Genomic DNA, 17,279 nt, shown 5'->3' on the forward strand with positions numbered 1-17,279 from the left:
GAATACTTGGAGGCCCAGGATAAACCCATTTATTTTCAGACTAGTGACCCGGTGCACAAAATTCGTGCACATTAAAAGGGAATTAATTAGAGGAAATATTTTAATATTGCTATTTGCCATTTCTCTATACTAGAAGTGTCAGAGATGAAAGAAAATTAGTAAAATTTTCTTAGGAGGGGCTGTGGAAGCCCACCACAAAAGCCCGGTAGTTAGGAAATAGCTAGAAAACAAAGAAACCAAATGGTATAAAGAGAAAGCTTCCTCCATATTGGCTTACTCAGGATTTGGAGACCTGACCCCCTGAATCCATGTGAAACATCCTATCTAATAAAAGGGTAATATGCAAATTGACCATCATGCCATAACAAGATGGCTGTGCCAGCGGAGACAGGGATTCCATAACACAAGATGGCTGTGCCCACAGCAGAGGCCGAGTTCCTGTAACGAGCCTTAACGAGCAATCAGCAGGGACCTGAGGCTGTGTGGCACTGGGCCAGGGAAGGGGACCTCAGGCCGTGCCCCCGTCCCTGGCACCGGGCCAGGGGACCTGAGGCCATGCCCCATGCCTTGGCGCCAGGCTGTGGGACCTGAGGCTGCGCACCCCCGCCCCAGTTCTGGGTTGGGGGACCTCAGGCCATGCTCCCTGCCTGCAGGGCTTGACGGGGTACCTCAGGCCATGCCCCCGACCCAGGCCAGGGGACCTTAAGGTGCGCTCCCCAGCCCAGGCCGGGGGACCTCAGGCCATGCCTCCCACTCAGCAGGGCTTGATGGGGGTGGGGCTGGCTGGGTCTGGATCTAGCCCAATGGGAGTGGGGCCGGCCAGGTCTGGGTCTCGTGCGATTTTGAGGTGCACGTGGGTGGGCAGGGACTTGACTCTGGTTCCCGTGGTGTGCCCTAGACTCTGACAGGAGGAAGATCTTCATATACATTTTACTAATTTTCTTTCATCTCTGACACTTCTATTATAGAGAAATGGCAAATAGCAATATTAAAATATTTCCTCTAATTCCCTTCTAATGTGCACGAATTTTGTGCACCGGGTCACTAGTCTGAAAATAAATGGGTTTATCCTGGACCTCCAAGTATTCCCGTGTATTTTTCAGTCACCTGGTGAATTCTGTAACAAAACAATCAGAGTTTGCTTTGTATGGAGAATCTAGAGGATAGATTTGAATCTATTTGGATATGTCTTGAATTTTATTTGAAAAATATCCTTAAAAATGTGAATGTATTATTAATCTGAGAAATGCTAAGTACTTAACTTACCACCTAAAATTTAAGGTCTAAGAGTTAAAAATTCTAGCTAATTGGAAAGAAATTATATGGTTTTGGTAATAGAAGGCATGAAGTATGGAGATGCATTATTGAAATAATTAGGAAATTAAGTTGTTCTAAAGCTAAATGAATAAAAGATTTGTGAACATTAGTAGAAGGATTGTGAAGAGAAATCTTAAGAGGAAATTATAGGTAGGTGAATCTAAAGTAGGCTAATACAGAATGTGTTTAGGTCTTTTCCAGGGAAAAAGTTTTCTGTAAAAAGTAAAAAGATTTTTATTTTTTATTTTATTTTTTTTGCCTAGGAAGCAAAAGTTTTAGAAATTAATGGAATAATTATATATTGTGATATTTTAACCAGGTACTTAATTACTTTAAAAAAGGTGATTTTAATGGTGGGAACTGAAGATTTACTAGCCTATGTTTGTGTTTAACACCCTCTTGTCACTTAGAATGATAGATGATCTTTTGGTGGATGGGTTTGACAGCCTTCCTAGGGTTTGAATTTTACGAAAATTTCTTTTGACCTAGAGTTCGCTTTAGGTCATTCCAATAGGCCCTGTAATGCCTCAAGGATTTGTTTTCTCTTTATGAAGGAAAATTTATACTGAAGGTACATACGAACCTTTGCCAATAAAGAAAAATTATATTTCAGTAGGGAATTATTAGAACTGAAATGTTTTTTCTGTCTACCAGACCATTTGTTGTGATTCTTGCTGTTCTAATTTTGCTCAATAATACTAAATATTATAACACAGTTTGTCTCCGCCAGGTTACAAGCCCACCTCCTTCCGTGCCTAGGTCTCATCGCCCCTCTGGCAGAGAGCAAGGATCTCTTGACTCCGAGAGAAACCTTCGCCCCTCCTCAGTGTTAGGGTCCGGAAGGAGGAACGCATGAGGCCATTTTGGGCTTTTTCTGGGCGGAGAATTCTCTGTGCAGGTCCTGACTCTGGGAAACTCCGGAGGGGAGAGATAATGGCCTTGGCAAGTGGAATGTGGTCTAAGCAATGTTAGGGTCCCCGAAGGAGGGATCAAGAGGCCAAGTTGGTAAGTGTTAGAAATAAGGCGAGCCCCAGGTCAGGGGTCCTGGTAGAACAAAACATAGTCGGGAGCCAGGCAGCAAGGCCAACATCTTTACTTCGGCGTAGAAGGGTGCGCACACATGGTCTGGAAGCAGCACGCGAGCAGGCGGTCTGCTCAGGATTTATAACCCTGACGCACGTGACCTGTCCCTTGCTCTTGATTGGAGCTCAGGCGCACAGTCTCTCCCGATTGGCTGATTCAAAGGGAGGGGTTGGCCTTTGCTGTTTCAAGATGGCGGCCCCCAGGGGAGCTGCCAGCCGTGCAGCCAACGTGGTGGCTGCCAAGTCACGCAGCCCCAAATGGCGGCTGTCTAAACTGTTCTTTGACAGAAAAGATGACTTGTTTATTCTCACATAAGGGATTATAAATTTTTTAAAGGACTCCGGGCGGGCTTTTCCTGGGCGGAGAATTCTCTGTGCAGGTCCGGATTCTGGGAAAGTCCGGAGGGGAGAGGTAATGGTCTTAGCAAGTGGAATGCCCGTTGTGAAGGGGCCTAAAGGTCAGTTCCCAGGGGAGCGGGTATCGATTCACTTATTTGATCAGACCTGACACTCAGTATGGAAGCAGCATTTTTTGCTGACACCCCCTTTCCCTGAAAGAATGCAGAGCAAAGATCCTTGAGGGGATGTGTTAGGCAGTTAGGCAGACATGAGCAGAGCAAGGACGAAGGGCCAACCCTGCGATGTGCTTCTTACCACCCGTCTGCCCTGAAGCCAGCAGTGAAGGAACCTGTGTAGAGTCTCCTTTTCCCCTCCTCTGAGACAGCCGACAGGTCTTAGAACACTAATGAAGATAGAATCAGTGTAAGAAAAGAGAGGGGAATTTGTAAGAAACATGCCTCATGTATCTTCATAGAAAAGAAACAGCCTGTGGCCAGGCGGCTATGGAATTTCCTCAGAGCAGACCGATGTGTGGGTGGGGAGAGAGGGTGAGAGCTGTACATGCGGCTGATAGTACATATCCTAGGAATATTCCCCTAGACCCGCGGTCGGCAAACCGCGGCTCGCGAGCCACATGTGGCTCTTTGGCCCCTTGAGTGTGGCTCTTCCACAAAATACCACGTGCGGGCGCACACGTACCGTGCGATTGAAACTTTGTGGCTCCTGTGCAGAAGTCGGTATTTTGTGGAAGAGCCACACTCAAGGGGCCAAAGAGCCGCGGTTTGCCGACCACTGCCCTAGACAAAGGGGGGTGGAGACTAGAAAAGGCCCCAGCCCATTTTTTAAAATAACCCAATGGGAGACAGCAAGACCTAGGCAACCTATTAGGAAACAGTGACCAGATAGTACTCAGCCCATGAGGAACTAGAGCAGGGTCTAAATAAATAGGCTATGTTCCTTGCCCCACGTGTGATCCTGTACAGTGGAGGATCCGATCCTCCCTCCCCTTTCACCATGCTTCTGTTTCCTAGTCCGTCTTCTGAAATTTGGACAGGTGAGCCATTTCTCACAATAACATTTGGAGCACCAAAGTTTTTAATTCTGATGTTCATATTATCATCTTTTCCTTATATCACTTGTGCTGTTGATGTCACATGTAAGAAATTTTTGCCTAACTCCAAATCATGCTCCTGTGTTTTCTTAAGAGTATTGTAGTTTTACGCTCTTACATTTAGGCCTAGGTCCATAGTGAGTTAACTTTTATGTAAGGTAGTTTTTTAAAACTACAATAGACGTCTGGTATTTAGCCAATGAGTAGAAAAATTTAGTTCAAGAGGGCAATCATAAAAATCCCACACGTTCTTTTAACATTTCATTTTAATGTAAACTATAAATGTACATTCATTTACCGATCTTTGAGGTGGAGCCAAGGATGTGCCTTGGAGTGTGGGTTTGTAGATGGGGCTGCCATGTAGCCTTTCTCGCATAAACACCCACAAGGAATCTTTTCCCGTTTGGGTTCTTTCCAGTGGAGTAGTCGGTTAAAAACCACTCGGAGAGCACGCTGAGTGAAGAATGCTTCTAGGTTTATACTTTCTTTTTCTTCAAACCTTTTATACTTGTCTGCCTAACACCTAATTCAATGGTATTTTATTTTCCCCAGCTTGCCTTTATTAAGTCTTCCCAAAGGACCCGTCTTGGTTTTATTAGACACAACCCTTTTCACGTTCCTATTTCTCTGGTTTACATGTATAATTAAAGAACTGGCATAAACAGATTTGGGGACAACTCCTGATGGACACTGAGCAAACTCCTCCAGGGGCAGGGGCAGAGGGGCATAGAGCATGGGAGGGCTCAGCATGCCCTAGGGACTGTCCGTGCCTTTATAGAGGGCATGGGGAGTGTTGGTAAACCCTTCACATCAGTCTAGTGACGGTGGTTCAGAGAGCATCTTCTTCACAGAGAGGGCTAAGTGGCAACGTTTTATTTGTGCAATATATGATTTTTAACTTTGCCAAACCCTCCGATGAGGAAGGTGCAATAACCTGGTGCCAGGCAGCTGGAGACTCCAGGAGCCCCAGAACTGCCGGCCACTCTCAGAACCAAGTCTGATGAGCAGTCAGACACTTGGGAAATGTTTTTTGAGCGAACGAATGCCAGAACCCCCCAGGTAGCCTTGTTTGAAAGAAAAAGAAACAGTGCTAATGCCACAGGTCCTCATCTGTAAAATGAAGGCAGAGTGGTGGCTAGGTCTGTGTTAAAGGTACAGTCGTGTTGATGTATGTGTTGACTTCATCTGCATGAGGGCACCGTGCCTCTTTGCTGATTTCAGGGTTCAGACTGATAAGTGGGAGGACCAGGAAGAGAATGCAGCCGCTCTTCTGGCTCCCAGCCTTTGGCTTTGCCACCAGAACACACTGGAACAGAACAGAGCTCTTTATGTTCCTTCTCCTCCTCAACCTGCACCTTCCCAGTGTTCCCCCAGCTCACCTGTTCCACCAGAAGCCTTGGAGTCATCCCTGACCTCAGCTTCTCTCCTCCTCCCCATGTCCCAGCCCTCCACAATCCTGTCTGTTCAACCTCCAGAGCTCCCCTTGGTTTTGTCCACCTTCTCAGCTCCAACTACCCCATATCTCACCTGGACAGTTCGGTCAGCCATTGGTGTCCACACTTTCCCCTCCAATCCATTCCCTGTGCAGCATTCAGAGTCATCTCTTTGAAACAAAAATTGGGTCCATCACCCCTTTACATGACTTTTCTCTGACCCTCTCTTTTTCTCTCTGTGCTTTCTCATTCTTCAGGTCACAGTTTAAAAGAAACCTGTGCTGATTCTCCCATTCTAAATGAGGTCCCTTGTCATTCACCATCACTCGTTCTTTTCGTTATAGTTGTGTATTTATTCCAGTGACTTTGATGTCTTTTCTTGCCTCTAGACCAGCGGTTCTCAACCTGTGGGTCTCGACCCCTTTGGGGGTCGAACGACCCTTTCACAGGGGTTGCCTAAGACCATCAGAAAACACATATAATTACATATTGTTTTTGTGATTAATCACTATGCTTTAATTATGTTTTTATGTCAGATATTTACATTACGATTCATAACAGTAGCAAAATTACAGTTATGAAGTAGCAATGAAAATAATTTTATGGTTGGGGGTCACCACAACATGAGGAACTGTATGAAAGGGTCGTGGCATTAGGGAGGTTGAGAACCACTGCTCTAGACTATAAATTCCTGGAGGGCAGGAAGCCTGGACTAGGACAGTGTTAGCAGTAGGTGACACTCAGTGGCCATTTGTTATATGAATAAACAAATGAGTATGAAAGAGTGAATACACTACCTCAGGATCACATGTGTATATTCACCTAACCCATTGCTTGCAACACCATGTATTCTTTGGACAAAACAAAACAGAAACCAGGATATTGAACCAATCAATAGGACCCTTGCAAACTACCCTGGGGCTCTGCAGTTTGTGAATTACTCAAAGATATCACCTGGAGGACATTCTTATAATCAGGAGTGTGCCCTCCCACAGAGCTGCATGTGACCCAAGGAAGAATTGTCTTCCCTTAAGTCCAGGGCCTCTGCTTGCCCAGCCTTGTGCCTGCAGGGCTGCCTCTGCCCAGGGAGAGTGCCTTCTTCCAATTCTCCCCGATGCACCACCTGGGCTAGCAGCTTGGGGAACGTGGGGAATGGTGGGAAAAAGTCATAGCTAACATCCACCCACGTCAGGCAAACCCCAAGTGGAGTTTTGCTTCTGAAAAGTGAGAGAGGTTCGGGAAATGCCTTTTCTTCCCGGGTTAGCCATTGTCCAGATCAGCTTTGGCCAAAGCCAGTGATGCCGAAAGCCACCTGGCCAAGTTGTCCTGGCCCATCTGCTTTCTTACATCTCTGAAGGGCTGCAGATAAGATTTTGGCAGGTCCTTCCTTCCCAAATGGCAAGTGTGGCAGCCAAGCCATGACTCAGAAGCTTTTGTGTATCTGAGAGACTACCTTTTGGATGCATTTCGGCGAAGAGAAGAGTAGTTGAGTAAATTCACTTAGTACTTAGGAATTATGAGTTGGAGACTCTAAGGATATTGGTGTTACAGTTATTTTTAAGGAGGAGGGGGTCCTGAATAATATTTGTTTTCTTTAACAGCTTCACATACCATACAGTTTGCCCTTTTAAAGCGAACCACTCAATGGCTTTTATTCTTTTCACAGAGTTGTGCAACCCAGTCAGTATTAGAACATTTTCACCACTCCAGAAGGAACTCCACACCCCTTACTGGTCACCCCCTACCTCCCTCCCAGCCCGGGCAACCACAATTGAAAAGACACTACTAACTGTTGCATTGAGTTCTGGCAGTTTTACAGTTGGGACATTTGGGTTGTCAAACCAGAAAGAGTCCCAAAGTGGTGAAGGATTGTTTTGTTATGTTTTTTGTTTTGTTTACCACTCAAATCAGATTAGTCCCCAGAGAAGATGAAGGATATTGCTGAAGACATTTAGGTAGTGATTCACTGTGCAGATTGCTACTGTGAGAAACTGCAGAAATTGCATTTTGTTGGCATTTGTTCTTTAGCTAGAAAGCCTGCAGGCTACCCATCTTTGCTGTTTTATAAGCAAAGCAATATCCACGATATGTGAAGGAAAAGATGTGAAGGCCAAAGCATGTGTGTGTAGGTGTGTGTATGTATGTATGTATGTATGTATGTATGTGTGAGGGTATATACAGGGTGGGGCAAGAGTAGGTTTACAGTTGTTTGTATAGAATATAATATAATAAATAATAATGCAAGAATAAATTCTGTGTTTCACATACTCACTACTGTAAACCTACTTTTGCCCCATCCTGTATACTTATGTATGTAGCTCCATCATCAGATATTCTCTACACCCCACTTGGTACTATGGAGAGCAAAGAAATGGGTAAGGTTTGGTAGCTCTTCTCTGCTCAGACAAGGGTAGGAGTTCCCATGAGTCATAGTCATGGAAACAGAAGCTCCCACTTGACTGCTTATTGTGTGCCAGGTCCAAATGCTTTACATGCATGAACTCATCAGTTCTTCACTTTATAGCTAAGGAGACTTACTGAGGCACAGAGAGGTTGAGGGAACTGCATCATGTCACTTAGTTGGTAAAGGATGGAAATGGGATTTGAACCTGGCACTCAAGCCTCAGAGTCTGGGCTACACTGGGACCAAGTTAGGGCTTCAGGAGATGGAGGCCCAAAGTGGCCCAGAGGTGGTAAGCCCTTGCCCAAGCCCTCACGTCCTGGTATGATGTATCCCACCTCATGTTTCCATTTGTCCTGATCTCAGGGTCTGGGTACCTGCTGCCCTCTTCCTGGAGCTTCCCCCATGCCTGGCTTTCTCATCCTTCAGATCTCAGCTCCCCTGTTTCCTAGCTGCCCCATCCAACCAGAGCTCCCCGCCCCCCCCACTCTGCCTGTGATCACCTGATTATTTCTGTGGTCACATGGAGCACTGGTGTGACTGTGTTAGTTGTTGACCTGTTCATTGTCCATCTCCTCTCTACTCTGTAAGGTCTTAAGGAATAGGACCTGTGGCCTTGCTCACTGTTGAATGCCTAGACCAGTGATGGCGAACCTTTTGAGCTCGGCGTGTCAGCATTTTGAAAAACCCTAACTTAACTCTGGTGCCGTGTCACATATAGAAATTTTTGATATTTGCAACCATAGTAAAACAAAGACTTATATTTTTGATATTTAATATATTTAAATGCCATTTAACAAAGAAAAATCAACCAAAAAAATGAGTTCGCATGTCACCTCTGACACGCGTGTCATAGGTTTGCCATCACTGGCCTAGTGACTAGTGTGGCCCCTGCCATATGGTGGGTGCTCAGAACAAACTGATGAATGGGGAAGGAGGCAGAGCTGCAAGGGAGGGAGACAGGCTTTGTGGCCGAGGTAGTGATTGAGCTGGGCTGGGAAGAACTGATGGAACCTCAGTGGGGAAAAGAGTCGGTAGAATGGAGAGCATCCCTGGAGGAAGGGGTGGGAAAGCATGGGTTGTGTTTGAGGAGCAGATAAGGGTCCATTTGGAGGCATCTGTGCTGTCTTGTGCAGGCTTTCTCAACCTCAGCATTGACACTGAGCTGCATTGTGCTTTGTTGCGGGACTACCCTGTGTAGTGTGGGATGCTTAGCACCACCCCTGCCCTCTATCCATTGGATGCCAGAAGCTCCATCCCCCTCCCAATGTGACATGCAAAAATGTCTTCAGACATCAAATGTCCCTTGGGGATCAAAATCATCCCTGGTTTAGAGCCACTCGTCTAGTGGGAACAGTAATCTTTACAGCTGGGGAAGTTTGGGCCTATTGGGCTACATTTGAGCCCCAATAGCCGTAATGAGTGAGGATCCATTGCTGTCCTCATTTATCCCTTCACCAAATGTTTACTGAATGGCTCCCACATGCCAGGGACATTATACTAGAAAGCAAAAGCAAACTTGGGGCTTTTGTCCCAAAGATTAGAGAGATGTGGCCCTTTAACAAGGGAGTTCGATGATATGGGTAAGGGTTTCAGGAAGAGTCGCACTGGTGGTGATAGCCTGGGGTGGATCAGAGTGGGGGCCACTGCATGGAGCTGTCCTGGTAGCCCTCGGGGGGAGTGATTAACACCTGGCCACAGGTGGTGCCGCTGCAAATGGGGAGGATGGATGAGTATGGGAGATGCTGTGGACAGCATTACCTGGTTGGCTAAAGGTACACATGACCCTACCATCTATAGATTGGTGGACTGGGGACCATGGTGTCAAAGTCTGGGCTATCAGGAGAAGAAGCCAGTCTTGAAGGAAAGATGATAAATTTGCTTGTGGGAATGTTGACTTTAAAGTGCTGAATGGACAAATTGGGAGCTTGAACATGTCCAGAAAAACACAAAACTGCATTTTACTCCACTTTCTTGTTAATTCTGTGGCTTCTAGTCAAATGGAGAATTGTGGCCCCTGAAGTCCCAATTCATGTATTATTTTGAGTCAGATAAGTTAACAGGAGCCAAAACATTGAATTTTGAAATATTCTTACAGTGCAAAATAATGTGGTATTGTGACAACAGCAACCTTGTTAACCAGACTGCCTGCTAATTAAACTTCCTAACCAGTATCTTATTATTTTAAGTCTGTCTTCCAAAAGGCAAGCTAGACGTAGAAAATGAGGCTTTTCTTTATAAAAATTGAATTATCATTGTATTCACCTTGACGTATTTGAAGTTGCCTATAAAGTAAACAGGTTTAGCACATCATGAGAGCATAAATTATTACAGTATTAGGTATTAATGACAGAACTGACTCCCATAGGCCTTTTCCTAGTTGGGTGATGAAAGCAGTGATTCATTTGCTTTGGGGAGTACATTTATTATAGTTAGTCTTTGATTAACTGGTAATAGCGAAAGGATCAATGAAATTTCTAATTCTTGGTATATATTAAAAAGTCAGCTTTCATTAACAGTTGACAAATATGCCCAAAAGGTATAATAAAAATGAGAGGAAATATATTGGTAGAGACAAATTTGAGAAAACATTTAGTTCATGATATTAAAAGTGCAAATGCAAAGAGTGATTACAATTTGATTATCTTTCAGACAGGATATTGGCACATAAATAGTCTCATAGGAAGGATTAATGATAAGGCATTGTGTGGATTTTTAAAGGTGTTTAAGTTTTTTCTCTGTATGCAATTGCTTTGCACTTGATCATGCTTAAAGAATACTCAGAAGCCTTTCCTATCCATAGTGTAATGCCACCCCAAATTCACTGTTGGTTTTTATCCCTTAATTTTGAACAGTGGTTACTATGACAATCTCTATCAGTCGGTGGCCAGATTTTGTTGTTCTCTATACGATGGATGAATCAAAGTTCTTTCTAAAACCAACTTTTTCTTTGAAAAATAAATTAATTTAAAATTTTGATTTAGGCTATGTTAACTGTTTGATCTAGGCAATGGTAACAATAAATTATGCTAATTTATGATGGCAACTCAGAGCTTGTTTTTCTGGCTTGTCATTTGGACAGACTTCAGTATTCCTAGCTGGATAGTTCTCTGTAATTTCCCCTCTGTGATCACCTGCCCTGAAGTTGGGGCTCTGGAGCATACTAGGCCTGGTTCTGCCCCTTATTGATCTCCATCAAGTTCTTTACTCTTGACCTTGCTTGGTTTCCTCTTCCATTTCACTAAGAAAAATGGAAGGGTTACCGTAGATAAATGGCTTGTCATTACAGATATCTACAGGGGTTCGGTGATGAATTAGGCCAGGTGTGGACTGTGGTGAATTTGAAAGCACATGCCTCTTTAGAGGGGCAGCCACTGCTCAGCCCCAGCCAGACATTGGCACACTCCACTGGGGCCTGATATGGCCATTTTCCATGAGAAATCACAAGGGCAGGCGTGTATGTGAAACTCATGATTAAAAATGTTGGCGACAACAGCCCGGCCAGTGTTGCTCAGTGGTTGAGCATTAATCCATGAACCAAGAGGTTCCCGGTTCGATTCCCTATCAGAGCACATGCCCAGTTTGCAGTCTCGACCCCCCCAGTAGGGGGAGTGTAGGCGGCAGCCGATCAAATGTTTCTATCTCCCTTTAAAAAATCAAAAACATATTTTTAAAAAAATCTTGGCAACAAATTTGAAATTTTATAAACCCTGTATGAGCCAAATAGAACACATCTGCTAGCCAGATCATATCCAAAGATTTGGAGTTTGTAATCTCTGGAGAAATCACCAGTTAGCATCCCACAGAAGATGAATGTGCCGGCCCCCAGCCTGTACTCCGCAAAGCCCTGTGCTGTTGGCAGGAACTGTGAGCATCACAGCATACCAGGGAATTGTTCGGGGCCTTGCCAGCATTATCTTTGTGTCCAGTCTTCTTATTTACCAAAATGTTCCATTCAAAGGAGACTTTTTGGAGACAAAAGTGTCCTTGTGGAGGTAGACAACTTCCAGGCAGCTCAGGCAGGTTCCATCTTCTTTGTGGCCCTCTCCTCTTCAGACTGGCCTGGCTGCACTGAGATTCTATGAAAGCTGCTGCTTATTAACTGTGTGACCTTGAACGTGAGCCATGACTAAGATCCCTAGTGGGGCCTCAGTATCCCCCACTGGTTAAATGAGAGGGTTGGTTAAAGTAACTTTGGGAACCCTTCCATCACTGACAATTTCAAGTTCTTCATTGGGAAAAGGTAGGCTTCTGTAAGGTAAGCCTTTGGCCTTCCAGGATGGGCTGCCATAAACAGGCTCACTTAGCTCAGTAGTACAGGCAGTTTAAAGGGTGATGATTAGATAGCAATGAATAATACTAAGAAATGTTTAGGACCAAATACCTGAGCTCGGCACAGACAGGGACCTAAAAATGAATAGGAACATATACAAAACAACGCAAAACCGTAAAAACATTACCACTAACAACAACAAGGAAATCCTCCAAGCCATTATTTCAATTTAGGGAAACAATCATCACTTTGCTTCTGTGTCTTATGAACATGTTAAAGCAGTTCCTTAATTAATTGCAGGCCAGTGCTTCTCACATTTGGATTTGCATTCAGTCACCTGGCACTTGTTAAAATACAGATTCTAACTCTGGGGTAGGCTTAAGATTCTGCCTTTACCACAAACTTCCAGGTGGTGCTGCTGCTGGTGGTTCCTTGGCCACACCTTGACTGAGGTGTCGGCCCAGCCCCGCCCTCTGAGCCCTGGTGCAGCTTGCTTCACTGTCACACTGTCATCCTTGCCTTTTCTCTCCGCCTTAGCCTCCATTTCCAGGCATTTCATTTACTCTTTAACCAGACAGTCTGATACTTAAGTTGACTAGGAAAACAAACAAACAACCCTCTCCCCGCTACTCGATCCTTAAGTGTCTTTTCTACTGTATCAGGGTGCTTTAGGAAGGGACCTCAGCACATCCAAACTCCACGGCCTGAGCTGTCAGAACAGTGCTTCAGGGAATCTAAAGAGAGCATCTGGGCTCCTCCCGGGGAAGACACTTGCCCTGCCCTGGAAGGGAAAGCATCACAGCTCTCCCCCGGCTCTTGTAGATGTCAGCTAACTAATACCTACGCCCTGCTCTGCGGGTAACTCTGGACTTTGGTGAAATAATTTAATGCAAATGTTAATTTATTCTCATAATATAAAAATTTGCCCTTCTGAGGGGCTGGGGGAAGTATAGATGTATACCAAAGATTCTTCCTTTTAGAACTAAGGATTACAGGCCTCAGATATCTTTAATTCGGCCTTTATTAAAGTTAAGATGAGACCAAAGACCACCAGCTTCTGTAGCAGGAATCTTAAGAGAATCCAGGTTATTTTGAGAATGCAGAGTCCTGAGTCAACAAATTTCCTTTATTAAGTACATAAGGTAAATGGAATAGTGAAATGTGAGCCGTCACACATTTTAGGTCAAATCTATTTTGTACATTATTATCATAAAATTGAGATTCTATCTAAGATTTCACTAAATAAACAAGTAATAATGAAATTTTTATTTTAATACCTTTTGAGACAATGACTATTGATTTTCAATCTTTTTCATCTACTGGCACACATAAGCTAATTACTAAAATTCTGCGGCACACCAAAAACTATGCTCTACTTTTTTGCTAATCTGATGAAAGAATAGGTATGATTTTGCTTCATTCACACCGACAGCTATTGTTATGTTGTGATTTTTTTTATTTAACAGTCTAAGACTGAATAATACTCCACTCTATGCACGTATATACCACATTTTCTTTATCCATTCATCGGTAGGCAGGACATTTAGGCTATTTCTATATCTTGGTTTAGCCTACTTCTTGAAGGGACAGACATCCTATCACCGTATTCTGTTTATTAGAAGACAGTCACCAGGTCCAGCCCACACTCAAGAGGAGGGGACTGCACAAGGATGTATTGTGACACAGGGGTCTTTGGGGCCTTTGTGACACACAGTAAGGTCTCAGTGAATGAGTTGAATCCATTATCTTGCAGAATCGCTTGCTGTCCTTAGCAGGGAGATGCATACACCAGGGTTTTGTTCAGTCTTTGTTCAGATTGAGCTCAGGTTGGCTGTGATTCACCAAGCAGCTAACACTCTGAGCTATAGGTCAAGAACTGGTGGATTATCACGCATATACAATTTGTTCTATAAAGTATGTACAGGTGGTTATGTTTGTTTGCGTGGCTGTCTTTAAGTTCTGATAAAGGAATTAAGAAGGAAGGGAAGCCTAAAGCCAGAGGTGCACTTTAAGGTGATAGTAAGCTAAGTATGGTGGGTGGGAGGGTTTTTAAAAGGGATTTTAAAAAGTTACGGACAACTGGCTCCTTCTTGCTGTACAGATCTCAGCTTAAATGACACTGTCTCAGAGAGGCCTTCCCTCTCCATCCAATTTAAATTAGCCATCGCTTCCCTCTTCGTCCTCACATAGCCCTTGGTACCTTCTAGCTCACTTCTCTGCTTATGTCCTTGTCTATCTCCCCCATGAGAACTAAGTCCAGGAGAGCAGAGACCTCACCTGTCTTGGTCCATCCCTGTGTGGTCAGCACCCCGAATGGGGCCTGGGAAACTAGGCTCTCAGTAAGTGCTTACTGAGTAAACGCATGAATCGAACGTGGAGACGTGAGATTATTCCAAGGAGTTTTGGAAATTATAACATTTTCGTGACTTCCGAAAGAAATGCCACTTACTCGGTTAACATGGAAAATACATTAATTTATTTTTAAAAAGAAAACAGTTTTAAGATAGTGGGGTAGTTTTAGCCCTGTCACTTATTGCTCCTGGGCCGTTGGGCAAGGCAGGTCACTGCTCCGGGCTTCAGTTCCCTTGGAGGGTAAATACCAGGGCTGCAGATCGGGGCTTCAGACTGTGCCATCCCCAGACCCCAGCTGGACAGGGACAGCTCCGTGTTTACAGCATTGGCCTGCCACCTGAGGTTTTGGTTGAAGAAAGGATCCTTTGGCAAAAAAATAAAGTTTGAAGTCCACAGGGCCTCCATGCCCATGAATGGTCATCCCAGCTCTGAAGAAGCAGGCACTGGCGTGGTTCTTTGGCAGAAAGGGGTAGATACCTGTGGCTGGTGAAGCTTTGGGCTAGCGGAACCAATAGGAAGGCAAGCCTGATCATTTCAGTGCATGTGACCTAGCTCCCTTTCCAAGAATCCCCTTTCTCTCCGCCCCGCCCACCCCCACACACACATCATCACACCTCACTTATGCCCACATCATGCTGCCTTTGAAATGTTAGCATCGATTTTTTTTTTTTTCACATCGACTAACTCATTTCAACATTTCATTTCTGGCACAGCATAGCCCACCAGATAGCCAGAACTTCTGAGCTCCAAGTTTTATAATTGAAATTCTGTCACATCCCCTGAAACAGTGCAAATTGTGCCATTAAGCCTGGCTAAAAGATTTGAGAGTACTTCACCTAGTCATTTAAATATAATACTTCTGGCAGCTTTCAGTTGGGTTTTTTAAATTCTAATTAAAAACCTATTATTGAGCATTAATATCCTCTCTGTAGTGGGCTGTTGTGCCTCTGAGCTCCATGTTGGCCAGCTCGCTTTTAGACAAATAGCTTGTTGCATGGCCGTGGAGGCCCACGTCGTTTGTCCTGGCCTTTGGGAGACACCAGGTCCCAGGCATAATTAGTATAAATCAACATCCTCTAGACTATGACAGGAAAATGGTATGTTTGGACAGCAGCTTATTAAAATGACCTACTTAATTTAAGAAAAATATTGTATCTACTTGCACGGTAACCTGGATGCTTTCCCTGGCAGCCTTAATCATATTTCTCCTCTTTCCTTTTATTTCTTAAAGAACAGGAAAAGGAATGGAAAGGCCCATTCTACTTCATCCAGGGTGCAGACCCACAATTTGGACTGATGAAGGCCTGGACCACTGGGGACTGTGACAATGGTGGAGATGAGTGGGGGCAGGAGATTCGTCTAACTGAGCAAGCCATTCAGGCCATCAACAAGCTGAACCCCAAGCCCAGATTCTTTGTTGTGTGTGGGGACCTCATCCATGCCATGCCAGGTAAGATCCGAGTTGTCTCTGTGACCTTTTCTCCTTTACCCAGTTATAACTGCATTTGGTCAGAAAAAAAAAATGATTCCCCTTAAAAGTTGTCTTTATTCGGTAATGGCTCATTTCTTCTCTTCATGACGGTTGCAGTATCATCAAACATCAGACAAATGCACACTCATTTTATATTTAGAATTTGGTGAGATTAATCACAGTAATTAGGCAGAGCTGCAGTTCTGATGATCTGAGCTTAATATGAAAAATGGAGCAGATTCCCACGTGTCACCTTGCTTTATTTCCAGGGGACAAACTTGAACTGCTTCCAGATAACTATATCCATAAATGTAATTGTCTCTTCTCCCAATTTTATTTCTCCTGTATTTGCTAGTGCTTTTTTAGTTTCAAGTGACAGAAATCTAACTTAATCTGGATTAATTGTTTTTAATTAATTGTTTCTAAGGTAACCTAATGGCACTGTAAATATCAGAGGTAGAGTTGGCTTTCAGGTGTGGCTGGATCCAGAGACTCAGAGGTTGTTTTGGGACTTGGACTCTCCATTGCTCAGCCCTGCTTTCCTCTGGCTTGACTTCATTATCACGTAGGCGCTCTCTAGTTAGTGGTTCCTGGAGCTGTGGTTTATATCCTTTTTACAGAAGCCACAACAGAAAGAAAGTACCTGATTCTTGGTGGTATAGTCACAGCCCCAGACCAACACCCAACCAGCTCATGTGGCCCACTGAAGCCAGGGTGTGGGGTCCACTCCGCTGCAGCCACGTGGTCTGAAGAACAGGATGGGTCCCCTAAGGAAGAGTATGCTGCATGGCCGTGGAGGCCCACGGGAATGTGAAAATAATAGATGCCTTCTAGAACTCACTTCCTTTTTTTCCTTCCCCTACCCTGATGTCCTTCTCTGATAGCCCAATGAGCAAGTATAAGCAAGTGGAAACTGCCCCTGCCCCTCAGGGAGGCAGAGCAGGCATCCATGGCCTCTCTTATCTAGGTCCTGGTCTCTGCTTAGTGGAATAGCAATGACCAAGGACTACTGCAGAAAACACTGCAGTGGCTATAGGTGTTTGTTTTCATCTGATGTTAGCTTGTAAACCAAGACTCCTGCAATGATGTGTAACACCTTTAGAAGCCAAGGTTCCTTTGCAGTAAGCCAAAGTGTACTAATTTCTCCCCATCAAGGCTCACTTGTTTTCCATCCTACCTCTGCAAAACAATCCCAGAAGGAAGATAAACGAATGGAAAAGGGGCTGCCCAGAATTGCTCTCCCTGCAGTGTAATCAGCAGGGAGAACCCTCAGACCTTCCCGCATCTGTTTACTAGCATTTTACACAAACTCATCAATGTGCACATGCCCACGTCATCCACTCCCAGCAGGTAGAATCCAGTGATGTAATCTCTAGAGAAGTAGCCTGTCCTGCGATTGGGCCTCTACAAAGGTGGCCGGATGGAAAAGAGGGAGAAAGACCTGAACACTCGGGCTCAGGTGGCTGGGACTTCAGCTCCACATCTGCTCCTGATGCACTG

General features: G+C 44.5%; 1 protein-coding gene across 1 annotated transcript in view; it reads left to right on the top strand.

The window, feature by feature from the left end:
• The window catches only part of CPPED1 (calcineurin like phosphoesterase domain containing 1), a 111,800-nt gene that overhangs the window by 6,929 nt on the left and 87,592 nt on the right, over window positions 1–17,279 (top strand). Inside the window, exon 2 of the mRNA XM_036309796.1 lies at window positions 15,540–15,758. Within this exon, the coding sequence (XP_036165689.1) occupies window positions 15,540–15,758 (219 nt within the window). The remainder of the gene's footprint in view (window positions 1–15,539; window positions 15,759–17,279) is intronic.

This window comes from Myotis myotis, unplaced genomic scaffold (genome assembly GCF_014108235.1).
Source record: "Myotis myotis isolate mMyoMyo1 unplaced genomic scaffold, mMyoMyo1.p scaffold_m19_p_5, whole genome shotgun sequence".
Lineage (NCBI taxonomy): Eukaryota > Metazoa > Chordata > Mammalia > Chiroptera > Vespertilionidae > Myotis > Myotis myotis.